The sequence below is a fragment of the Gobio gobio genome, assembly GCF_949357685.1.
Source record: "Gobio gobio genome assembly, chromosome: 7".
Taxonomy (NCBI): Eukaryota; Metazoa; Chordata; class Actinopteri; order Cypriniformes; family Gobionidae; genus Gobio; species Gobio gobio.
In genome coordinates, this window is record NC_137103.1 from 33,217,728 (window position 1) to 33,244,734 (window position 27,007).

Below are 27,007 nucleotides of genomic sequence, written 5' to 3' on the forward strand. Positions count from 1 at the left end.
TCTGACTAACTTAAAACATATTGGCCATTGCGTACAAGAGATCAACAACTATGTCACCGCTGCAGAAACACATTGTAAATGTGTTATCATATATACAATATATTATTACAGTATCAACTGAGGGTGCTCTTGCTTGCATTTGAGGGTGCTTAGACAATTGAGCAGAACAGTGTCTGCAAACGGCCATTTCTGCGTCTTTCTCTGACACTTTAAAGCCTTCTTTAAGTCTTGTTTATACTCGATGCGTCCGCAAGAGCGCAAGGGTGCGCGCACTGCCGCGCAGCAAAAATGACATCAACGCAGAGTGCCAAGCGGATGAGGCGTGCGCAGTCAGCGGAGGCTCGTGCTGCGGAGCCAGACGAAAGTATAAACAAGGCTTAATTCTTCCACACTTCCGACATTTGCTGCATTTAGAAGCGTGTGCCTCTCTCACACGCGCTGGTTGCTATATTTGATCGCGTCATCAAAAACCAATCTTTTTCGGTAAAATGTATTTGGCCTTTTCACTTATTCAACCGAATAATTTCCGTTGCCGCACATTCGGTGCATCCCTAATCAATAATTAATCATACTTACAGGTTGTGATTCTGAGGAGCAAGCTGGTCCAAATAAACCGAGTACTAACCCATATTTCAAGAACAAGCTTTTTGGGAACTCAGAGATTTGAGAAGCAATCATCAGTAAAATGACGTGTTTGTGGGCGTCAAGTTGTTTGCGGGCGAACAACGTACGACATAAGCAGGCATTATGTGAATGTTTTTTCTAGTGACGTAGAACCGCTACGCAGTGGAATTAGAAACAAAAACAACCCATATAGGCGGTTCAGAGTCGATTCTTTCTTTTGGGAGATAGTAACTTTACAACATTGCAGAACTTTACATTCACAAACAGCTATATTACACACTGCAAGAAAGAAAATATTAGAAAAACCATAATAGGGGCACTTTAACAGATCCATTCTGTGCTCTCTAACAGGATGCACTGCAGTTTAGAAAGGCAGCACAGGCCCAATCACAACGTGATGCAACAAGTTTGGTCTGTTTTTGTTGCTTTTTGCTCTTAGAACAATACTTGCAGCATGTGAGGTGCCGTGTGATCCACACACTCCTCTTCACATGCAAACACCTACATGCACTACCTGTGACCTGTGATCATCATTCCCATAGATGAGAGATTATGTTTTGATGAAGCCATCTCTTTCTCTCTCTCTCTCTCTCTCTCTCTCTCTCTCACCTCCTACTTCTTTCTGCTGTCAGCCCACACAATTACTTTGCACATGAGCTCACACACATACAGACAAACCTTGTTACACATTTTGGTTTCCATTCTTTGAATTGGGACACACAAATACACAGAAACACAAATTTATATGACACACATACACGATCACAAAACAAACCCTCTTCCACATGATAGCATTTTTATAAATGTGAGCATGCAAGCACAAATCCTCTCTCTGGCACGCTCTCTGAGTCATGTCTTTTGTTGCGGATGGTCAGGGTTTAATTTTAGTGCGACAACTGCTAATAGGATAGAAGTAAAGAGAGAGAGTCTCAGAAAAGCATTTTGGCAGATAATCTCGCATCCAGGTTTCTTCCTCTTTGGTACTTATATGTTAATGTTTTGGTGGGTGTATTATGAGATAAAACCCACTCACATGTACACACAAATACTCCAACCCCCAAATATTGGGTATGTGTAGGAGTGCGTCTTATCTCTGGGCAACAACACTTTGGATAAACATTATGCATTAAAGATGCATTACATCAACACCTTGTGCTAACGCACCATGGCAACAACCTGACACTCATTACAAAGCTCAAACACTCACTGATAGAACCTGAAAGGATGATTGACAAAATGATCTACCACTAAGGGTCTTCTCTGTTTTCAGATGACAGATGCAACACCCCTAACAGATATATCTAGGGGCTGTTTACACTACACCGTTTTTAACTAACAACTTAAAACTTTTTATTTTCATTTACACGACAATGTCATTTTGGGGGCCTGAAAACGCAAGCTTTTGAAAACGGCTTTCAAAGTGCAAGTTTTTGAAAACGAGACCGTTATTGTCTCTGTGTAAACTAGAAAAACATGAATTTGTGAAAACAGTGACGTCATGTGCATGCACATCTATAGGCGTGTAGTGTTTGTATACAAAGTGACATAGACAACTACTGGCATGGCATGCGTAATACAGTGTTTTTAGTTGTTTTCGCTGATCCATGTAAATGGGGATCATGTTGACAGTGGTGTTGTCTGTACGTGAAAACTGATGGTTTTTAGTACATCGTTGTCATGTAAATGTACCCTGGATCACCAAGAAAGTGTTGTCAGTGTAAGCTAAAGAGGTAATGTTTTACAACAATGCACAAAATGAATTAAAACCTAATGAAAATGGTTGAATGGGTGGCTGCTGCAGTGAACGCTCAACAATGACAAACGTCTTAATTCAGAATATTTAACACTTAGATATCCAAGGAAACATAGGAGATATCACAAACCACATAAAGCTAAAACGAGACTGTACACTGCACAAAGAGAACTTAGGCCATATATACACAGAACTAGATAATTAACAACTAGAAACAGGTGCATAACTTAATCAGGAACCATGGAAACTTACAATGAATGAGTACACACACAGGCAACAGGATCAGGGAAAATGAAACCAAAACGCATGAAAAGCTTATAATTAATTCAATCGTAAAAACAAATCAACACATACTAAAAAAGATTAAGGGCCCTATCTTGCACCCAGCGCAATTGACTTTGTACACCGACGCATGTGTCATTCCTATTTTGCACCCGCGCAAAGCGCGCTTTTCCCTCCACAGAAGCACGTCGCTAAACTAGTGAATGAACTTGCGCTACCAGGGCGGTTCAGCGCAAAAAAGGAGGCGTGTTCCGGCGCAAACAATCCCTGGTGCTATTTTGCTGTTCCATTAAACAATTGCGCCACTGACCAGAAAAAACCTAGTCTAAAGTCAGTGGCGCGTTGCCCGTTGTTCATTATGCTATTTTAAGGGCGCATGCTTGACCATAATGTATAGCGTGCACAACGCGCATACACTTTGCTCATGTAATCTACACAGATGCAACAGTTATTTTTGCAAATCATAAATTGTTACACTAAAAAAATATTAACACATGAGATGACGGAAATCATTGTGGTGTGCCACGAAGATGTGAAAAAATAGGCATAAATCTAGCTTACAAATGATTCAGGCTAATTGTAATAATTAAGGACAAGACCTGTTTGCCCAATAGTGGCAAGACATATATGTATATAAGGACATCTGACAAATTGGTTTGTCCGTCAAGAACCAGGAAAAAAAATCGACTGAAAAACTGAAAAAACTGAAAGAAAAAAAAGACTGTGAAATCACCTTTACCATAATGTACAACATTACAACTTCACTTCTCTGTCTTTCACTGCTCTACAAGAACATCAGTCTCCTCGGCTGTGAACCGCTCCTGGCGTGCGCCTGGTAAATACGCCATAATAATAGCAATCCATAATGGAACTTGCGCACCTGCTTTTAAAGGGAATGTTGGATGACGCTCGGATTGGTTTATTCACGTTACGCCCAAACCACACCTATGAATAATGAAGCTACTTCAGACCAACCCATTTTAGATTTGCGCCGGGCGCAAGAGCCATTTATCCCGCCGGGAAAATAGCAACAGCGCCGAGACCCGCCCACAAAGTTACTTGCGGTTCGCGCTTTGACACTTGCGTTTCAGATCGTTAAAATAGGGCCCTAAATATTTTAGTTGTTTACCTGCATGTCATGTGTGGCCAAGGCTATTAATCGACATCAGAGAACTGTGAATATGCAAATGTTTTGCTAAATTATTGACTTGGTTATTAAATATATTAGGTCAAAAGAGGTTGAGTTACCTAAAAAGTTTGGGAATAACTGTAAATGTGAAATGACATGAATTTGTGCATTTTAATATGTTTAAAAGGCAAACGCCTTCCAAAGACATGGTAAATACATGGTTAAATGACTCGCTGAGTGATCATTCGAATAATAATTCAAATGTGTTCATCAGGACTTGATTAGATATGCAGTATTGAGAAAACACTTCATAAAAGTGAAATGATTTCTGTAAATTCAGTGGTCGAATGCTGTTGCATCTCAATTTTCCTTGAAATTATGGCCACTTGACTAGGGGCTGGTGTGTGCAATTCCACAAGTCGAGAAGACTTTAGACAATCAATGACTATAAATCATGTAGACCTAATCAATACAAATATATGTGTAGTCTGATTATGGGAATTTTAAAATGTAATATAATCCAGATTACATGTAACCAGTTATACCCAGCAGTGTATTAACAAACATAAACAAATTGAACCTTATTGTAAAGTATTATGAACTAAATCATTACAGTTCAGACTCCATTGTGGCCTGTTAATGTGGATTTCTAAAAAAAAAACTGTGTGTGTGTGTGTGTGTGTGTGTGGGGGGGAGAGAGACTTAATGGGGGCATCTGTGTCCTGAAGGGTTTTGGCTCAGTACCGTTGCAGGGCTTTCCAACCTACGCCATGTTTCTGTAGGTTTGTAAGAGTGTCACAGGATTTCATGATGATTATGAATATATTTTAGTGCTTTAAAATCTGATGCTGTGTGACGGTCCTTAAAGCAGCTGTTGGGAAGAATGTTGGTGTCAGAAAGAAGAGAATGACAGAAACGAGCAATATTGAATGACTTGTCCTCCCATAGACTTTTTCATGAATTCAGATGTTCATAAATTCAGTTAATAACAATTGCTCATTACACACAGTTTTGGTGAGGGCATTTTCAGGAAATGTGGTCTCACAGGAATAGCCAAGCAAGTTCACACTGTTTGGCCTGCTGTCATGTTTTTTCTTTAGCTCACTTCTTTCTTTTTTGTTTTTACTTTGGTCATTATGGGATTGGTTCCATAGTTCAAGACTAACTTCAGGACACATTTAGTTTGCTAGCAGATGAACCTTTATGATTTATGGTTTAACAGTGTCTGTAACAAGTGACATGTGACTTGTAAAGATTATAATATTTATTCAAAACTGTTAAGCTAAAGCCTGAAAGCTAGTTATCTGAAACTCTTGTTGGATATTTTGTTAATCTAGCTGGCTTGTTACTTAACCTATCCATCATGCAGTTTTAGTTGGAATTGTCCTAGACAGTATTGAATGACCATTTGGTTTATAGCATATGACTATATGCTTACATTTAAAAAACAAATAAAAAATTCATGCTCATTTCAATTAAACTTTTCACTCATGTTGTTATAATAATAATGCAGTTTGTAATAAAATGTTATATTAAGTGGATGCAATTTTACTAGTGGTCTCAGATTTTTGGACCCCACTGTAGTTCTTAATAAACAGGTCACGGCACATTATGTCTGGCAAACTAGGTTGTGTGTAACTCTGTCGGAAGTGACTGAAGTGCAGGTCAAGTCATGTCATGAAACGCCACTTCAAGACAAGTGTATCTTTGTCAATCTTGCTTGAGTAGTTATCACAGATGTCATTTATACTCTCTGTACCATGTATGAAAGCATCTTATATAAAAAATATTAGAATCATTTAAATGCCCAATCAAAGCATTGTGAGATTTCTTTGCAAGCAGTTCCCGGACAGGTTTTCATGTATTTGGGAAGGGGTGTGTAAATGTGTGTGTGTGTTTCCCATGTTTCTCCAGGAGGAAATGGCCTTTTCTGCACATGTTATCATACAATGAGCCAGGGAGGAGACAACATCCTGCCTCTGTTTTACAGAATAAACCTGTGTTATGCTGGTATACAGTTAGAAAGATATACAAATTAAATGTGGGGGCATCTGACCAAGGTCAGAGAAATAAACATCATCAGAACATCATCACCAACATGGTTCATTATCACACCCTGTCTTTTGTTTTTAATCTTGTAGACACAACTTCACAAGTTATGTCAGAATATTTCAAACAGTAGCTTATTTAAATGTAATAAATTTATAATTTTATTAAGGCTATAAAAAACTTAAAACAGTTGTGCTGCTTAATATTTTTGTGGAAACTATTTTTTTAATGATTTAATTGAATAGGAAGTTCAGAACAACAGTATTTTTTAAAATAATGATCTTTTGTAACATTATGAATGTCTTAACTGTCACTTTTGATCAATTTAATGTATCCTTGCTGATCCCAAACTTTTGACCATTAATGTATGTAAAATCGATCTTTTAAGATCCATTGTATTTGCCTGCTAAATGGTGACCTGTTCAGTTTAATATAAGGCAGTATGGACAGACACCAGCTGCTTGTGTCCTTGAGACTTTGATATTAGCCAGATTCATCTGCCCTACATACAGTCTGAGACGCTCACTTTATCAGAGCTCCACCCCGACACCAGAAAGAGGGTCAAAGTGTTTGTGTACTGATGAAGGTGATATGTTTGTAGTATATATTTTATTAATGGATAGTTCTCTTGATCTTTGAGTTAATCTTTGAATATGTTTATAGCCTTTATACAATAATTGCCAGAAGTCTGTTTAAATGTGTGTAAAAACTCCCATGGGAATGCCATGTAAAGGAAAATGGTTTATAGAGCGACTAAAGAATATCTTAAATCAGTTCTACAAATTACTAATATGTGTTAATACTTAGTATAATTTAAGAACTGTACGTTATTGAGAAGTCCCCAATCATGCAGCAAGGAAAGGGTTGTGTCAACTTGTGTGGGTGGTTTTCTTTATATGGATGTGTGTGGATATGTGTTGTGTGGGGTATTGAAATTACTTTTGAATGCACACTCGCTTTCAAGATTACACATACTCTGTATATAGGGAGCCGAGTGGCAGTACTGACTGCACATTTTACAAGATAAGATATTTGTCAATGACACTCAGGATCTGTTGCACACCAAATCTTCCACCATCATCATGTCAGTCATCTCATCGCTCCTTTCTCTCGTCAAGTGATAAGTGAAATCTGAATCCTGTTGCACTGTGCTTCGACTCTGCAGCTTGTGCTATATGGAGCAGAGCAGATGCTTTCAGTTAATTGTAGTGTCCATTGTAAGGAAGCAATGTTAGCGTTGTACGGCTGAACACCATGTAACACAGACTACCGCAGCAAGTCTAGTGTATGTGTGGTGGGGACAGACAGATGGATTGAGCTTGCTAATCAGGTCATCGTATGGTAGAATAAATCAGACCTCATAGCTCAGGGTGTAAAATGCATTGATGCATTGATCTGATAATGAAAATTAAGTGCATCGATTACACAATAAAAAAAAATGATTTTGATAATAATACACATTACACACAACGCATTATGATTTCATTCCTTATCCTAAATACTATTTAACAATTTTAACAAATGTAACATCAGTTGTGAATTGTACCGAAATGAGCAAACCATATCAAACTGAAATGGGACTGAAAATATCAGATTTCTTAATGCATCATAAAGAATCATAAACAAGTTGAATCATTGTCAGAGCAAATGTGGCACACCAGTCAGTTTTCCCCCCCAATAAAATGTTATGTTAGCATGTTGCTAAGCTAACTATCAGCCTGTCAGAAACAGTGGTTAAACAAAATCTTTTGTAAAGCAAATAACATCAGATTAACTGTTTTGTTAACCTTTCTGGAATTACTGCGATGCCATACAAAGCAAATACACAAATACACAAATCATAGTCAATATTTATTTTGAAGTCACAATGAACTCAAAATCAACCATTCATGTTTTTTAAATGGAATATTGCAGTATTTATTATAAATAATTTTGTGCACAGATGAGATCGCAGCAATAGAGCAAACGACAATGACCTAATAAATTTCCGATGGACAAAAGTCCAACCCTACTTTTCTTCTTGTTAAAGAAGCAATTTCATTCGGATATACATCGCAATAGCGAAGTATCGCAACTTCCAAACATTTCATGTTTTTGGTATTGAATGAATTCACATTGACAGAGATTGAGATTCTCTCACTCCATCTGTGATGATCAATATGTATGAATGAAAGCACTGCTGTGATTTCCTGTTTGATTGCCTATGGTCCAGAGATCTCTGCTCAACTGTGGCCCTGTCCCAAATGTCACACTTCATGCACTTTGGTCTTGTGGACTTGCAATGGCCGCCGCATGCGTGTTTCTTTTATGTCCATGAGACCATAAGGTGTCCCATCATTTTCGGTTGTCCAAAGGGTGCTACGTTGTGAGCGCTTTTTGCGGTCGATATGCGCCCTTGATGCACACTTTTGCAGAGCCCGCACTGAAGCGAGCTCAGCTGCAGACTTCTTCCTGACAGTCAAAGCGGCATTATGTCACTAAAGTGCGGACTCATAGGAAGACCGCGAGTGTTCAGGGTGCCATTTGGGACAGGGCCTGTGAGCTTTGATGGTCTTACATCTGATGATTACATCTGACTTCAGGAGGCACAAACACACATACTCCACCCATCCAGTGTGAATCATGGTGCCTGTCAGAGAGAAACAGTTTGCTTATTCAACAGAACTCAAAGAGAACACTTTCACTCACACACACACACATTCACGGTGAAAGTGGGCACACAGAGGAATGCTGAGTGGCAGAAAAGCACAAGCACAAATGCATCACTCTGCTTATACGTGCATTTAACTGTTGTGCACACTTGGTATAAATTTAAGTCAGAACCATCTGTTTGATTACATACTGTAAATAAGTACAGAAGCACACACACATGCTCAGCTGATTATTTCAGCTGTAAGCTGCTGGATGAGGCCACACCCAGAGCAACATAATGACAGACTGTGTTTCAACGCACTTTTCCCACTTCAGAGGGACATAAGAGTGTTAAAGTGTAAGAGCTCAAATGAATGAAGGAGAGATGTAATCAGCATAATGAAAACATCACTCACTCAGTCAGTCAGAAGTATGTATCTGTGTCTGTGTATAAGCTGCTGCCATTTCAAAATCTTACCCCAAGCCAAATACTGTACATAATACTACTGTATATGTTTGTAAATATAAATATACACTAAATTTTTTGTGTCGTTTTTATTGAAAAAGACTTTAAAAATGCTACAGTGAAAACCTGTTCATTGGTTAACTGTAAGTTATCATACAATATACGGTAAAATTGCAAATTGTTCTGTTATTTAATGTTTATTGCATTATCTGACTGTTGTGTGTCATTCTGATGGTGTTTTGTCTTTGTGTGTTTGACCCTGTGCACTGTCTGTAAACAAGCATTAGCCTTGTTTTATAGACGGGCCACTTTACAATGAACTCTGATTCATATGGCTTTCCATTTTACCATCTGCATTGTTGTGGTGGTTACCAGTACATTTTAGAGAAGAATAAATATACAATTAATGAAATGTATGTCTATAAGTTGTCAAATATACAGGCACCAATATGACATCCTAATGCTTGAGACATTGTCACCATATTTTTATGGTGAAATTCTTAGCTGTGTTATATATATTTAAATTCACATAGTGTCACCATGTAATCTAGTAAGGTTATCTAGCTGGCTAGTGGCAAACATAGATGAGGTTGTTGAAGTTGAAAATTGTTTAAATCAGCAACAGGTCATTGTATTTTTGGTGATCATCAACGTTTGACAACACAATCTGAATCAAAAACACGGTTTGTTTATATTTTAAAGTGCCCCTATTTAGGGTTGGGTACCGTTCACACTTTAATCGGTACTGATACCCAACAGTACCTTTTTTTCTGTACTTTAGGGATACATCAATAACTGTAAAGGAACTGTAAGTCATTTATAGAAGTGTTATTGACATTATGCCAGAGCTGCCTTGGTCTCTGTCTGCCATTGTCTGTGATTTTTGTTTACTGTAATACTTACCAGTAAATTGTAGGCTACTAGCTACTTAATTAATTGAATTTATAAACTTAATACTTATTTTTTTATTTATTTTTTTTATTCAATTTCTATTAATGATTTCCCCTAAATTCTGTGTTATGTATTTTCTGGTGATCAATGAAGCCATAAAACATTAATTTATCTTTCAACTTAATTAAACAAACTTTTTGTGTAATTAAGTGCTGCACAACTGAGCTTTATACTTTTAAAATTAAAACATGGAAGAAAATTTGATTTATTACTTTAAAAATAAAGTTTTGATTATTTGGTATTATTATATTAGTGTTAGTATTATTATTACACTGAGACGTATCTAAATTCTACTGTACAACAGTAATATATTTGTCAAGTTAAACCAAACTTTTATTTTGACGGGTTGCCGTAAAGATCTTGAGTTTCTGTGTGTTTATGACATGACGGTAGTTTTTCTCAAATTAAATGGTAAAAAGTAGGGGTGTAACGATTCATCTACTACATCGATGTATCGATTTATTTTCCTATGATCTAACTACATCGATCTGTGCTCGGCAAGTTGGCCTTCCGGACGACATATATCGATCTAACATCGTTTTAAAAGGTAATCAATCGATTGTATCGATAATAGGAAATAACGCATTGGATTTTAACACGTCAGGCTTTATATGGATGTTTTTTCTTAGCACTTTTAATAATAAAGGCGTTAAACGTTACTCGATTCAGTCTGCCTATCTGTGACATCATCGCAACGCACCAGCAGCAGCGCTAAGAAAACAAAACATAGCATGGCGGATGGCAGAGGAGAAGCCAATGAGCGAGAAATTATCAAGCCACCAGGAGAAAGAGCTACCTGTACTTTCAACCCTTGCTTGTTACCTGTGCATTCCTGGGACCAGTGTGCCAGCAGAGCGATTTTTAGTACAGCTGGCGACATAGTGAACGCACAGAGAAGTGTTCTGCGGTCAGATCATGTTGATATTTTTGAAAAAGAAATCTGTAGAGTCATTGAAGAATAGTTGGTTAAATTTTTATCTTTTGTTAAATATTGTTTGTTTATTAAACTGAGAGTAGAAGCAGGTTCAGCCAGTTTATTCAACCTGAAGATATGCACTTTATTTTTGATATTAATATTGTATTTGTATTATTTTAATGTTGAAAAACAACAGCAAAAGTAGCAGGTAAACCTACTATTAATTAAACCTGAAAAGAAGTTAGTTGCACTTTATTTTTGATATTAATATTGTAATATTTTTATGTTGGAAAACAAAAGCAGAAGTAGCAGGTTAACCTACTGTTGAAATGTTGGTTGCACTTACTGTGCTTTTATTGAAAATTTATTGAATATTGAAAATGAGAGCAGAAAAGGTTAACTTCCTGTTAATTCAACCTAAACTGTTGGTTGCACTTTATTCAAATAAAATTTGAATGCATTTGCCATTAATTGTTGTTTACTTGTTTATTTATATCCATAATTAATTGATACCTGATTCCCTTACAAGAAACAACAGGAATCTAGGAAACTTCACCTGCACTGACCAGTATCCAGATATTTATTTCAGTCACACAATTTTTGGCTAAAAAGTTACTGAATCGATTTCAAGTCACTGAATCGTTTCGGATCGTATCGTTCTAAATGAACCAATATCGTCCTTGAATCGTATCGACAACCTCAAATCGTGATACGAATCGAATCGTTGTTAAAACGAATCGTTACACCCCTAGTAAAAAGCTCTGGAGATGACGGACATGCATTCATGTCCTCGAATGAGATGGAAACACACGACAGTCATGCGCGATTCTGTGTGTGTGTGTGTGTTAGGTAAATTAAACTGCGCATCAGCACCATTCATTCACACAGAGACATGCAGGATTTGTATTTAAATACTCTTTTTGCTGTTTAATATTCACAGACACTAGTCTATATCACAAGATGTGTTCTCAGGTACCAAAATTTGGTACAGATTGATTTAATGTGAATCAGTACTTGGTAGTACCGACGTAATTTAGTCGGTGCCCTTAAAAGTACAGAGTTTGCTACCCAACCCTACCCCTATTAGGCTTTTTCAGATATTACCTTTCATTTATTGTGCAATATAGCTGTCTGTGAACTGTCTGTGAATGTAAAAGGTCTTCAAAGTTTTAAAGATCAAAGTGCACAATAAATAAAATTCCTAAATAAAGAATAGATTCTGAACTACCGAAATGAGTCGTCAGTAATTCCAGTCTTACTTCCATAACATTCATACGTAACAGTGTAACAAATTTGCATAATGCCCACTTATGGTCTTCATTGGCTGCCTGTGAACAACATCTACTTTAACCCGCCCTCAAACACCTGTAGTTGGTTTGTGTTGTGTACATGTCGAGAAGACGCTAGTTTCTGCACTGCAAAAGTGAATTATTTTTGTATCTAACAAAGGATGAGTACATTTCCCGCATGTGCACCGTAATAAATTAGAAATATACACATCGGTTTGTTGATTGACACTTGTTAATGCTGATGTAGGCCAACATGAGTAAAAATGTATCACTGAGAAACATCCTGCTCAAGTCATCATTGCGATGGAGGTTCAGGTTGAATAACTAGTTCTTCCAATGTTTCATCATCGGACTCTATGATGTAAAAATCGACGCTATCGTTACTGCCTCCGACACATGCTGTAAACGGTCGACCAATCACAACAGGCTGGGCCATCTGGCCAATCAGAGCAGAGCAGGCTCGCAGAAAGGAGGGATTTAGAGGGACTGAATCTTCTGACTGCTTCAGACGAGGCGCTTGTGCTGTGCAGTGTATATAATGAGAAAATAAAAATGTTTTTTGACCTTTGATGCATGTAAACCTGTTGTAGGAGACCTCCAAAACAAAATTAGGAACCTTTAAAATAGCATAACAGGGGCACTTGGATCCTCTTACTAACACTTATTGGTTATCATATTTTTTTTGCAGTACAGACTCCCATTACAGACCTACATTTCCCAGAATCCTCTTACATCAGTGTTCCCTTGACAGCCATGTGTTGACATAGAGGCCCATTCAGGCTCATTCTCTACTATCCTTCCCTCCTGTTCAATTTCTCATGTGTCTGTTTACTATCACAGTATCTTAATATACCTACACACACACACACATACATGCTCTTGCAGAAAGGGATGTGTATGCGCATGCTTTTCGTCAGGGTTAGTCTGATAATCCATGCCATCTGTGCCATCTTGATGCCCATTGTGTGCTCTGAACAGAACAAACAGCCTCAACACAGACCACTATTACAGCTCAGCAAGACAGAGAGTCAATTCACACTGAGACAGATGAGAGACCATGAGGGCGATTTCTGTACGACTAAGAAAATCAGGAGTCTGTGAAGAGGTTCAGACTGTTGTACAAAAAAAAAAAAAAAAAAAAAAAAAACAGACATCAGAACAACTTTTCTTCTGGCTCTGTCCCGCAGAAACATCATGCAGCCATGTTTTCTTGTGTTTCCGGGTCTGTGTTTTGTCTTCTGTCTCTCTCTTTCTTGGCTGTACCTGACTTACAGTAGTCCATGTGGAAGGGACGCTCAGTTGCCTGGAGTATGTGTGTTTAATTATTGTTGTTCAGTAGAACAATGTGATGTAAATTGTAACAAAATCTGTAGATATGCTTTTTAAAATCTTTTTTTGTTGTTTACTTGGTCTTATAGGCTTATCTGCTATACAGGCTGCAGATTTAACCTACAGGCCTAAAATCATTAAATGATTATTCATCCCTCTGTATTTTGATCTTTTCCCATAAAGCCGTGACTGGGCTGAACCGACAGGGCTGTTTGGTCGCACACATATAGTAAACTAATGCTCTGATGTTTAATAATAGGCACTGGTTGCCTTTAGCCCATAATGGTTGCCTCTAGGACATCAGTTGTTCTGTCAGCCTGTAACCAAGACACATCTAGGTTACCTGCCATGTTCACTCCAGTGTTTGAGGTGAAGTTGAGCTTTGTGAGCTGTTTTAAAAGCACTCAAACTGAAATGGCTACAACATACACCTCTTTTAAATAATAAAGGTTTGACCTAGTATTTTTAGACCTTTTGTCAGTCTTGACATGAGGAAATTCTGAGGAAAATTAGGAAATATTATAGAATTTCACTAACACTGATGAATAAACAGTATTATAGGGTATAAGGTTAGGCTATTAAATAGCTGTCCCAAACTGGTTTATGTTAATAAAATAAAGTTAGTAAGTTGGTATGAGCCACCACAATCATCAAAAATATAGAATTGTTGGTATTTTTGGTTAATGTTGCAGAAACTACAGTTACATGGTAAATACACAATACTAACATGATCTTTTAATAAAACATATGGGCACTGATCCTGATAAATAGAACGAACATCATACCTGCATGCAAATCCTTCCCAGCTTACACACAATGTACCACTTGTGTAATTTCTTTGTACTTTTTTGTAATTTTGGTAATTGACAAACGTAACTATGACGTTGCATGTAGCATTTTAACCGCTGCATTGCAATTTAAACCGCACAAATGCATTCTGAGTGAACCGGCTCAAGTTACAAAACAAAAAAAACAATATAATAATGACACTGATATATAGCCTGATGTCATCTCATCTGACAGCAGATACTGAATCGAGTCATGCTCAAAATGCTGCAAAAGACACAAGTGCAATGTTCAAACACGTCAGCCAAGCATAGAAAAACAATGGAATAGTAGCGTAGTGGAGTGGGAAAATGTGTTCTGTCTGACAGAAGTCAACAGCTTTCCCGCGCGTCTCTTTCAAAATAAAAGTCTCTTGTTTTTTTGACTACACACGCTGTGACCCACTCAAAACGGTCTTGTGATTCACTTTTATGTAATAAGTGCTCTTTTTAAAAGTATTCTAAAGTGTACTTTTTCACAAGGGTGTTATACCATACTATTGTGCATTAATAATTATCAGCTGATAAGTATTTTCCAGAATGTCAAAATCAGTGCGTCCATAGTATGGATAAAATTGACTATCACCAGGTGTTATTACTGCTTTTACTTAGTCAGTTATGGTTTGGTTATCATGTGTTATTTTAACCCTTGTATGGTGTTCGGGTCTTTTGGACCCGTTTTCATTTTTTATCAAAAGAAAAATGATACGATTAATTATTTTTTCAAACTGAGACTCATTGGCCTTGGCTCATTTTCTGTGAGGAATATATATCAGAACACATTTTCAATGACCACACACTGTACACCCCACCCTACACATTTATATTACACACAGGATGTTCGGGTCCACTGGACCCGGGGCTAATAAAAGTGTGGAAATTAGGGTTAGGGTTAGTGTAGGGGGATAGATTATACAGTTTGTACATTAGAAAAAAAACATTATGCCTATGGGGAGTAACCATACACCACATATCCGTGTGTGTGTGTGTGTGTGTGTGTGTGTGTGTGTGTGTGTGTGTGTGTGTGTGTGTGTGTGTGTGTGTGTGTGTGTGTGTGTGTGTGTGTGTGTGTGTGTGTGTGTGTGTGTGTGTGTGTGTGTGTGTGTGTGTGCGTTTTGTGTGTATGTGTTATGGGTGTGTGTGTGTGTATGTGTGCGTGCGTGTGAGAGAGAGAGAGAGATTGTGTGTAAGTGTGAGAGAGTGCAAGAGTGAGTTTTGTTTATAACTTACCCGTGCCGTTCCCACACAAGGTTGCAATTCTTAAATGTGATCTAACAAAGGTAAAGAGAAAATATTAACCATATATGCTGTTTATATTGCTTGTAATTGGGATGAAGTAAACATATATTTTAACATATCATTTTTGATTGTGTTCAATTAAAAACCCAAAAATGCAGCTGGTCCACCAGACCCACGAACACTGGCTGAATAACAAAAATATGAACACCACACAAGGGTCAACCTCTAAACTTCTTATTAGGGTTAATGTTTGTAGGACTATTTGTCTAGGTCCTATCTCAGAGTGTGTTTTTCTGTCAAAATTATACTGAAGTGTATTAGGGGTCCCTCTTGACAGGCTTATTTAATGCATGAAAAATACTGTGTGTGTGTCTCTTTTGGACTGTCTTTTACTATTAGCACTCACGCAGTCTCTCATAGGGCTGTGTGTATGGTTTCCATGGAAACACTAATGCGTAGTGACAACAGGTTATAGGTCAGTGGTGGAGTTGTCGTTTGTTGTATCATTAATAGCATACATAATGTATACAGTGAGCTAGTAGTTCAGTCACACACTCACACAGCAAATTCAACTGCTGCACAGTTTCATTAATATTACTATGAATTTGATATAAAAACATGGCAGCATGAAAGCAAAACACCAGTAACTTTGATTAAATGATCTGGTAGTTTAAGCCTCACACACACATTTGTTGAATGTCGTCATTTAAACAATGACATCACCTTTAGGCACGTGAAATACTAACTGCACTCGGGCACTACCAATTATGGCTTTTGAACTGAGGTGTGTGTGTGTTCAGGAAGGATACTTAACCTTGGGATCCCCTACTTCACACACTCACAGTTGTTGTTGTTGTTTTTTGTGTTGATGTTCTCTTCGTTGATATCTCTCGTTATGAAAGCGCCACCTTGTGTTTAGTTAGGGGACTACAATAATATATTTAGCATTGAGTGTAATATGAAGTTGTGCTATTTGCATAATAACTTCTCTAGCCTTTTTTTTTTTTTTTAAAGTGCTAGTGTTAACTGAGCTGTCTTTTTCTCCCAGACCTGTCGAAGAATCGCTTGATTGACATCCCGTCAGAGGTGTGTCATCTGGTCTCCCTGGAAACGCTGAATCTTTATCACAACTGCATCAGAAGCATTCCTGATACCATCATCAGCCTTCAGTCCCTTACCTGCTTAAACATCAGGTGAATATTACTCTAACACATACACACGCATTCTTGAATATGTGGATTACGGGGACTCCCCATAGGCGTAATGGGTTTTATACTGTGCAAACCGTACGCCTAAACCTATCTATCACAGTAAACTTTCAAAAAACATCACTTAGTCTGATTTATAAGCTGTTTTCCTCATGGGGACCAAGAAATATTCCCACAAGGGCAAGGATCTCGGATATTGCCATCTTTGTGGGGATATTTTGTCCACATAACGTAGGGTTTATCAGGACCACACAAACACACACACACATTTTCAAAGAGATAAATGGCATTGAGTTGTGTCTTTAGTCTCAAAATGCATTAACATAATATTGTGGGAAAATGTAAAAATGTGAGAGTATGCTCAAAATAGCATTCTTCTATACTACATTCTACTATGAATTACCCTGATGACGCGTTACTAGATTTGTCCTACAATGCATGTGATGAATTTGACCTTCTATATCCACTTGGATGAATGATCTGTGATAAACATCCACAATCTCCCACCTGACTCATTACTTTATTAGACTGACAAAAGTTTTTTTTTACAAATTCGATTAAAACTGCAAAATAATCATATTTATTGCCAAGATGAAAACTGAACACCACCCACTCAATTTAACATACAACATAAATAAAATAAAATAAATGAATGAAATTAAACCTAAAGGTTATGAGTCAACAATTTAGCATATAACTGTTTAAAACACTTATCAGTGCATATTGCATTTTGTTTCACATACAATATTTATACAATAAGGATAAAAAAGGATAGAATTTGTGGTACACTATCATTCAAAAGTTTGAGGTCAGTAAAAACATTTTTTAAGAAATAAGGATGCATTCAATTGATCAAAAGTGATAGTAAAGACATCTGTAATGTTACAAAAGATTTGTATTTCAAATAAATGCTGTTCTATTCATCGGAGTATCCTGAAATAAAAAGTATCACGGTTTCCACAAAAATAAGCAGCAACATTGTTTTCTACTGTTTTCAACATTTATAATAATACAAAATGTTTCTTGAGCGTCAAATTAGCGTGTTAGATTGATTCAGAAGGATCATGTGACAGTTATGCATCAAATAAATGCCTTGGTGAGCATAAGAGACTTCTCCCAAAAACATAAAAAAAAAAAACGTATTGACCCCAATCCTTTGAGCAGTCATATAATTTTTATGTTAGCATTCTTTTCCAAACATAACATATAGGATAATATATTAAATATCATATAGGACAACCCAAAACGTAAAGTGCATGACATATAACATACTGCAGTGAAGTGAACCAAATAAACATGTTTTACTTTTTCCCTCTGGTTGTCCTTCCTGCTTCTGTTCACATCTATTAAATGTAAATACAGCCACAGTCACAGCCACATACACGTTTGCTCTGTTTGGGTTCTCTCTCTTCAGCCAAATGTCTCCTGCAGAAGGCCTGATATTCACACTGAGTTAATTAGCACTGGAATTTGTTTTGTAAGAAGTTAATGAAGCACTAAGCTCTTGAACGGTTGAGAAGAGTGAACATAAACTGGAGATGGAAAATCAAGCAGAAAAACCGAGCGAGGTCATGAAAAATGGATGAAAGATAATACGAATATGGAAGCGCCAAAAGAAAGCTAAAAGAGACAGATTTATATATTTTTCCTCTGGTGCCTCCTTCAACGCACACACACACACACACACACACATACACAGCAAAAAAACTGTATATTTGTCTGTCATCCTCTAGTCATAACAGGCAAAGTTTGTCTAGCTATTACTTCTCTTGAACCCATGAACAATTCCCTGAAGTCAGTCTTTTTCCTGTTTAATATTGTACAGAAAGAAATGATGAAGTGTTACAGGAAAACAGATTATTTATCATTTATATTTGGATATCAGTCTTTTATGAGTTAATATTGCACATAAGCCTCTCTTATAATATTTAATAATATAAGCCTTCTATAAATTTCACACATATAAATTTAATTACATGCATATACAATGGGTCTAAGTCTAAGAATACTAGTGAAAAGTATTTTATTTAAAAAAATGTTCTCTGTTAGAGATTATATTAGCATCAATAATTTAAAAAAAAAAATTTAACTTTAATTTTCAGGTAAGACGTACACTTCAACACATGAGGTTAAATTAAAGTGGATTTAAATATACAGAAATATATACAAATAACAAAATGTCAAAGACAAAAATATCCCTTATAAAGAAAATACTAAGAGGGTAGGCAAATTAAAAGATTACAGTGGTTACCCCACTTTGATAAATAAATGTTGTCATTGATCAATCAGAAAGAAGTTTTCCAGCTAAATATTTCTGCTTGAGGAGTTGCATTCAGAAAGATGCTGTAACGTGTTTTGTTTGAATGTTGCGTGCTGTAGCCGGAACCAGCTGTCAGTGCTGCCAGCGTGTGTGTGTGGTCTTCCTCTGCGAGTCCTCAACGCCAGCAATAACAAACTCAACGCACTTCCAGAAAGCATTGGCCAGCTCACCAATCTCATGGAGCTGGTAAGTGTGAGCGTGTGTGCTGTACCTCCGACGTCTGCATATGCATGAAATGTTTGTGATACTTTGTGTTTTATGAATTGCCATGTTGACTCACCCTTTCGCGACTTGGCTCATATCTGCTTATGTTAAATGCACTGCTTTTCTCTCTCTCTAGTTTTTATTCTCTGGTAGTTCTTCTTTTTTTTCCTCTTGCTCTCTTTTGTAACCTTAAATGAGAACAGACACAGACCAGGATTTGTGGGGCTATGTTAGGTGGGAAATGGCCCCTCATATTTTACAACCAAATATAGTACAACAAGTGCTTAGTACTTAGTGTAATGAGATGTTTGTGTAGAAGGTTGTGTTTGAGAAGATAAACATGCAACTCTACATTTTTCTCATCAGGATGTAAGCTGTAATGAAATCACAGCTCTTCCACGCCACATTGGCCAACTCAAAGCTCTGAGGGAACTCAATGTGCACCGAAACCTTCTCTGTGTTCTACCAGAGGGTGAGTCTGCAATCTGTGTGTGTATGTATCCCTCCTCCAACCTTCTTATCTCTGCAGAAATTATTTCACTACTCATCACATTGCCCATAAAAACATCCTCCGGTAGCTCCACAGCTACAGGAAATCTACCCCTTGTTTGACCTCGACGCCACCAACCTTCTTATTCATGGCCCTCTCTGTGTCATAAATCACAGGGAGGTTAGTTCACCCAAAAATACAAATTCTGTCATCATTTACTCACCCTTATTTTGTGCTATCTAAACCCAAAAGACTTTCATTCATCTTCAGATCACAAATGAAGATATTTTTACCTGAAAGATTTCTGTCCCCCCATTGAAAGTTTACGCAAACAAAACTCTGATGCTTCAAAATGTTCATAGAGACATTGTAAATGTAATTGAAATCTTCTGAAGAGACAAAACCACTTGATATTTATGAACAGATTTAATTTAGGCTTTTATTAAACATATATAAACAAATTAACACATCAAATATGGTAAACGAAAGCTGAAACGAGAACCAATTAGGGTTTTCTTGCATGTCATGCAAGCATGTTTGAACTTCCGCAAGAACCAATTAGGTTTGTTCTCAATTCATATGAAATACTTCTATGATGTCTTCTTGCACTTTTTAATGTGCTTAGGTTTTGGCGGAATGGACTTTCTATGGAGGCACTGAAAACTCTCAGATTTCATTATAAATATCTTCATTTGTTTCAATGATGAAATTAATACATGTTTGGAATGATAATAAGGTGAGTAAATTATGACAGAATTTAACATTTTGGGTAAACCGACACATTAAGTAATGCAGTTCAGTTCTCGCAGATTGCTGTTACGACACCCATTGAGCGCATTCAGATTGCTACTTGAGTATTCAAAATACTAAACATCAAGTGCTTTTTCTCAAGCCAGTTTCAAACTCTATTGCCCAGTCTGGCCGCTACATCCCTCCTTCGTACATGGTGTTCAGTAAGCAATGATTTTGAAACATTCACTACATATTGTAACAAAGCCAAATAAAACGCTCAGCCTCATGTTGTACTTATATAAACTACCATTAACAGAACAGTTTTGTAAGTTGTTCTGAAGAAAAGCTGACTACCAAGAACATAAACGTAAAGTGTGGGTGTGTTCCCTAAAAAAAAGCAAGAAAAAGTGCTAAAATTATTATGTGAGCCAAGCATTGTCTGAAACGTGGCTGGAGTTATATCAACAGCTTACCTTGGCAAAAAAAAGATCTGTGGCTGAGATTTTGCAGCTCAACTAATTATTCAGCTAAATTATGCTGGCAGGTTATGAAAAACACACAATGCTCTCCAAGCACAAAATGAGTGCTGAAGCTGATAATATATAATGCCTGAGAGATAAACTTTTTTGTTCTTGCTGTCTTTTAGTAAATAACCAGAAAGAAAAAAACATTTATAAAGGCCTGCTGATACCCAACAAGATTTTAAGATTTTTTGGATTTAAGATGATATAGTCTGATTCTTTATTATCGATCTTCCAAACACTGAATATCTCTTATTTTCTTTTCAAGAGCTGTTGTGTGCATGTCTTTTCCTGGTTCCCTACTGTTTTAAAGTGCCCCTAATATGCTATTTTAAAGGTTTCAATTTGTTTTGGCGGTCTCCCCTGGTGCATTAACGCACAGGCATCCATGGGCTGAAGCCCAGGGGCCTACTGGCTCCAAGAAAATTATATTTTTCAACTAATTATTTGTATGTATGGGAGTTTACAGTTGTGGCAAATGCAGAACAAACTCACACCTGTACATTTTCAGGACCCGCAACAGCATTTTCAGCGAAGCCCTGCTGTGTGAACTGAACCGGACTAGACACGTCATATAGTGCGAGAGAGGCGCTCTGCGCTGAAAGCGTGTTCAGTAACTTACAGAAGCGTGGATATAATCTGCGTGTCATCTGAAGGTTTTAGATCCGGCCTCTGTGTTCCATCGGTGCTGCTAAAGTCTCAATCGTAGTTTCAGGAGAAAACAGTAATTGGAATATTGCTTAAATGTGATATAAGCTTCAAAAGGCTATGATTTAATTAAATAAATGTAAGCACTGCATGTTTCCAAGTAAAAAACAAGGTGCTGTTGTGCATTCTACGTGCTCACGCGTTTTTTAGAGCAGTTTACAATCCCTGAATAGCCCACATTTATGCCAAGTGATTGTTTTGATCTATTGCTGATGAATAATTAACACTTGGTTTAATTTATGGTGTTTATATCATAAACAGGAAAAAAGCACACACATCACAGGCAAAAATATGTTCAAAGTTTGGTGCTCGACAAAAGAAATGTTGAGTGGACTCACACACACGGGTTACGTTTCGAGCAACACAGGTCTGATGAAGACGTGTGTCCACTATTAAAACTTTTTGCACATTTTGGAGCTTTGGTGTGCAAACTTTTTTTCTGTTTTTGGTGTTTATATCACACCTGTAAAATCACATTTCGGCCAGGAAAGTTTTGATGGCATTTTCTTTTCATATTACCTCCGTGTGTCTGTAATGCCTGTAATAACATAGTGTTGCAATGCTGCTTTGTTTATGTAACCGCTATAATTCTGCTGTTCCATAAGCACCACCTACTGGCAAAGAGTGAATTTGCATATTCACCTATATTTGACCCATATTTTTACGCAGCATACACACAGTGTTGTAAATGTTAACCGGTGTATCGACAAGATACATTTTGACAAAGAGTTTGCAGGAAGCTAATATCACATTTTTATCTGGGGTAGGGGGACGTACTGTAATGCTGTAGCCCAGGGCCCTCTGGTTATCTTAAGGCGCCCCCGTCTCCTGCAATATGTTTACATGCGTCCAAGGTTAAAAAAAACTACTTTCTCACAGTGTCTGAAACGGTTTGATAAAGGATTCGGTCTCTTTAAACCCCTCCTTTCTGAGTGCCTACTCTGCTCTGATCGATCAGATTGTTGTGATTGGTCTACCGCTTATTGCACGTGTCGGAAACGAAACGCCCATTACCATTTCTGAATTTCAGCTCCAGAGGCTTCCTTAGCACTTCTATAAGTGCTTTAAGTATTTAGGAATCATGATTGACTGTAAATGGAACTTCTCTGATAATGTGGCTCTTATTTGTAAGAAAGCAAATCAAAGGCTATTCTTGCTAAGGAAATTGAAAGAATTCTGTGTGAGCAAAGCTGTGTTGCAAAGAGTTTATACAGGTCTAATTGAGAGTGCTTTAGGGTATAATATTACAGTGTGGTTCGGACGAGTTACGTCGGCAAATACAGTTAAAGTAGACAGAATTACAAGAGTAGCAGGAAAAATTATAGGATTAAAGCAAAAATCAGTCGCTCAGTTATACCAAATTGCTGTTCAGAGAAAAGCTTTGATTATAACAAGAGACTCAGCACACCCCTTGAATCATGGTTTTGAATTATTACCATCACGTCGTCATTATAGAGTGCCAAAAGCAATTAAAGCAATATATAAACAAACTTTTGTACCAAATGCAATAAGTCTTTTGAATAAGAGGTAGGAAATGTGAATATTTTAATTTTGTCATTGTGGATGTATCTATTGGATGTTGTGTACTGTTAACTGTTCTGTGATTGTGTGGCGAGACCAAAGATCAATTTTCAGCTTGGGCTTAACAATAAAGTACCACTAACTATACACAGTGATGCGAATAGTAGCAATGGTGCCGGTTTTACCGTATCAATTCGAGCTTGAGGAATTACTGACGACTCGTTTCAAGCAGTTCAGAATGAGTTTATTCTTTAAGGAGGCAATAACTCAATTTATCATGCATTTTCATCTTTGAAACTTTGCAGTCTTTTTACATTCACAGACAGCTATATTACACACACTACATGAAAGGTAATATCTAAAAAAGGATAATAGGGGCACTTTAACTTTTGGCAGCCCCCTCTGCTCCCGTGGTGCAAAATGTATTCACTTTTGTGGTTTAGTAATTTTCTCTATGTGTGTTTTTAGATTTGGCAGGTTTACCCCTGGTCAAGTTTGATTTCTCCTGTAATAAGGTTTCTACGATTCCTGTCTGCTATCGAAAAATGGCCCAGCTCCAATCACTACTGCTGGAGATCAATCCACTTCAGAGCCCTCCTGCACAGGTAACACACATGCACATTTTATACCCAGTGCTCTCAGTGAACTATATCTGACTTTATTTTTGTTGATTTTAGATCTGCATGAAGGGCAAAATTCATATATTTAAATACCTCGCCATGGAGGCTTGTCGTAGTGACAAGATGGCCGATGCCTTGTACCTTCCCGTCACAGACCGCCTCAGCTTGACAAGGCCCACCAATGGGAGGTCAGTCGTCATGCTTATCAAGTAGAGTGATTGAATTAAATTGTGTTTAAATTCATTTAAATTGTTTTATGGTGATCAGGGGCGTAGTTTATGGGGGGGGGGGGGGGGGGGGGGTCGAGGTAACCCCGCCCCAGTATTCAAATCCATCAGTTACAACCCCCCCCAATATTTCAGCATGAAAATCACAGTAGATCAAATGAAAAATATGTAGAATTCATTTATTTTGTAACAATAATTTTGTTTGCCATAATAAATCAGACAAAAAATACTCCCCCTCCATTGAACTGATTGGTAACGCCCAACCAATGAGTCGCACTTTCACGGTAACATTAGCGCCAAAAATGAAGAGAAGGCCTGCACAGCGGACTATATTTAACTACTGGTCAGAGAGGGATGCAAAAAAAAAAAAAACATGTACTGAGAATGAGGTATGAGAATATTGTGTAATAGCTAAGTACACACCACACATATTTAAGCTTGCTAAGCCATTGCAATGTATTTAGCTATAACTATCAGTAGCCTATAACAAGTTACCAAAGCAGCTGTCTGTTTTGCTAGTTGACTTTTTAATAGTGTCTGTAATTATCAATGATTTACAGTTGTTCAAGAGCCGATGTGTTTCCCTTTAAAAAAAAAAAAAAATGCTTTAAGGTGGAATGTAAAAATCTTAACATAAATGTCTAAATGTTTTCTCTTTCATATTTGTATATGTTGAATTTGTAATCAGTTAAAGCATGTAGGCCTAGATAGATAGATATGAAGAAATACATTATTCAATAACAATACACATACATTTTTTTTTATTTTTTTTTTATTACAGGCAGCATACCAACATTCAACCCCCCCAATGTTCAAACCAAATCTATGCCCTTGATGGTGATTATTAAATCACATAAGGAAAATGATGTTCTGTCATCTATATATCATCTATATATATTTAAAGGGGTCATGACATGAGAAATCAAATTTGACAAACTTTTGACATTTAAGAGGTCTTACATTTAAACATCCTGCATTTTACATTTGTGTATGACTGCCTCCTGATCAAGACATTGACTTCATTGCACTATTAGCCTCGCCCACTTCAATGTAACCAAATTTAAGCGTTGCGTCAAAAGCAAATCCAGTTTAAACAGCTTGTTTGCATCTCTGTACAGACTTCAGAATTCAGAAGTATCCCAGCATCGAAAACAAGTGGATGGTTTTATTTTAATGCCGTTCTGGTTGGATTATATGATTGATATGTATAATGTTTTCGAAACACTTACTTAGGTGCAGTAGCGAGCGGCTGTTGATGCTGTTTCCTATGCAGTGACATTAGCCAATCATTACAGTGGCCATTTACTGACAAGCCTTAAAGGAGCCGCCCCTTAAAGATGGGTCATTTCAGACAGAGGGTCAGAATTAAGGTTGAAAATAGTAGTTTTTCCACATTTATATGTATATGTGTGTTTGTATGTGTGTGTTTTTTTGTATGCAAAAAAATAATAATTAACATTGTAAGTGAAAGAACAAAAAAATCCTTGTCATGACACCTGTTAAAACAATTATCAACATATGCCTGCACAAACTCACAGGTTTTCTTTTAATAATTACCAATTTTGTCAGAAAATTAAAGGATTTGTTTTATTGTTATAATATTTAATTTGTTATATTATATTATTGTAGTAACGTTAGTTCATGTGGGAAGAAGGAGGCGGGAACCGGTGAACGTTCAACACACTTTAATCAAATAAATGAACACAAAATGAAAGTAAAAGCGCCAGTCCCTCACGGACGACTGCCGCGCACACACATAACAAAACACAACTTAAAATCCAGGCCTGGTCATCTCTCGTCCTTCACTGTTGTCGCTCCTCCTTTATACTCCCGTCACTCCTCCGTGAGACAGGAGGCCGATGCGACACGCAGCTGGCGCTCATCAAACATAATGACCGCGGCCTCGTCCCGCTCTCACGGTCCCTCAGCCTTGCTGCTCGCCACAATTATATTATATTATATTATATTATATTATATTATATTATATTATATTATATTATATTATATTATATTATATTATATTATATTATATTATATTATATTATATTATATTAATTATATTATATTATATTATATTATATTATATTATATTATATTAATTATATTATATTATATTATATTAGTTATATGAATTATATTGTATTATATTATATGAATTATATTATATTATTATATTATATTATATTATATTAGTTATATGAATTATATTGTATTATATTATATGAATTATATTATATTATAAAAACTTGACTGAGAAATGAACTGAAAAGAAATCTGAATCCTTTGTCAAAACCAATGTTCTTTTATTATTTTAGTCGTAGTCAGCCATATGAGATATTAAATCTTTATATAGTCTGAATATATATATATATTCAGATATTATATATAATTTTTTTTAATCAAATCATGCACGTCTAGATGGGTGTATAAAAAGATCTGAATGTGGAATACAGTGTGGAGTCTCAAAAAAATCCAGGTCGTACGTGTATGTGTGTTGGCTGTCATTATCATCCTTATCTCAGGAGAATCCTTTTAATAGACTGCAGGGGGTCACTCTTCTGAGAGAGAGAGAGAGAGAGAGAGAGAGAGAGAGAGAGAGAGAGAGAGAGAGAGAGAGAGAGAGAGAGAGAGAGAGAGAGAGAGAGACCAAAAGATTTATTTCCCTGTCTCATATGAGAGACATAGGCTACTTCTCTGTCTTTCTGTCCTATGCGAACCCTAACTTCTAATCCCACTCTTCTTTTTGTCTCAGCACTGAGGACATTGATCAGCACAAGAAACTTGACAGTGACTCTGGGGTAGGCAGTGATAATGGAGACAAACGCCTTTCTGCTACAGAGGTGTGTGTGTGTGTGTGTGTGTGTGTGTGTGTGTGTGTGTGTGTGTGTGTGTGTGTGTGTGTGTGTGTGTGTGTGTGTGTGTGTGTGTGTGTGTGTGTGTGTGTGTGTGTGTGTGTGTGTGTGTGTGTGTGTGT

The 27,007-nt window shown here is 37.0% G+C and overlaps 1 protein-coding gene across 8 annotated transcripts in view; it reads left to right on the plus strand.

Moving 5' to 3' along the window:
* The window catches only part of lrch1 (leucine-rich repeats and calponin homology (CH) domain containing 1), a 54,133-nt gene that overhangs the window by 5,186 nt on the left and 21,940 nt on the right, over positions 1 to 27,007 (plus strand). For all 8 annotated transcript variants that reach the window (XM_079821241.1, XM_079821239.1, XM_079821242.1 and 5 more), the window contains exons 2-7: positions 16,531 to 16,675; positions 19,070 to 19,196; positions 19,581 to 19,686; positions 23,655 to 23,791; positions 23,864 to 23,994; positions 26,786 to 26,873. In XM_079821241.1, the coding sequence (XP_079677367.1) occupies positions 16,531 to 16,675; positions 19,070 to 19,196; positions 19,581 to 19,686; positions 23,655 to 23,791; positions 23,864 to 23,994; positions 26,786 to 26,873 (734 nt within the window). The remainder of the gene's footprint in view (positions 1 to 16,530; positions 16,676 to 19,069; positions 19,197 to 19,580; positions 19,687 to 23,654; positions 23,792 to 23,863; positions 23,995 to 26,785; positions 26,874 to 27,007) is intronic.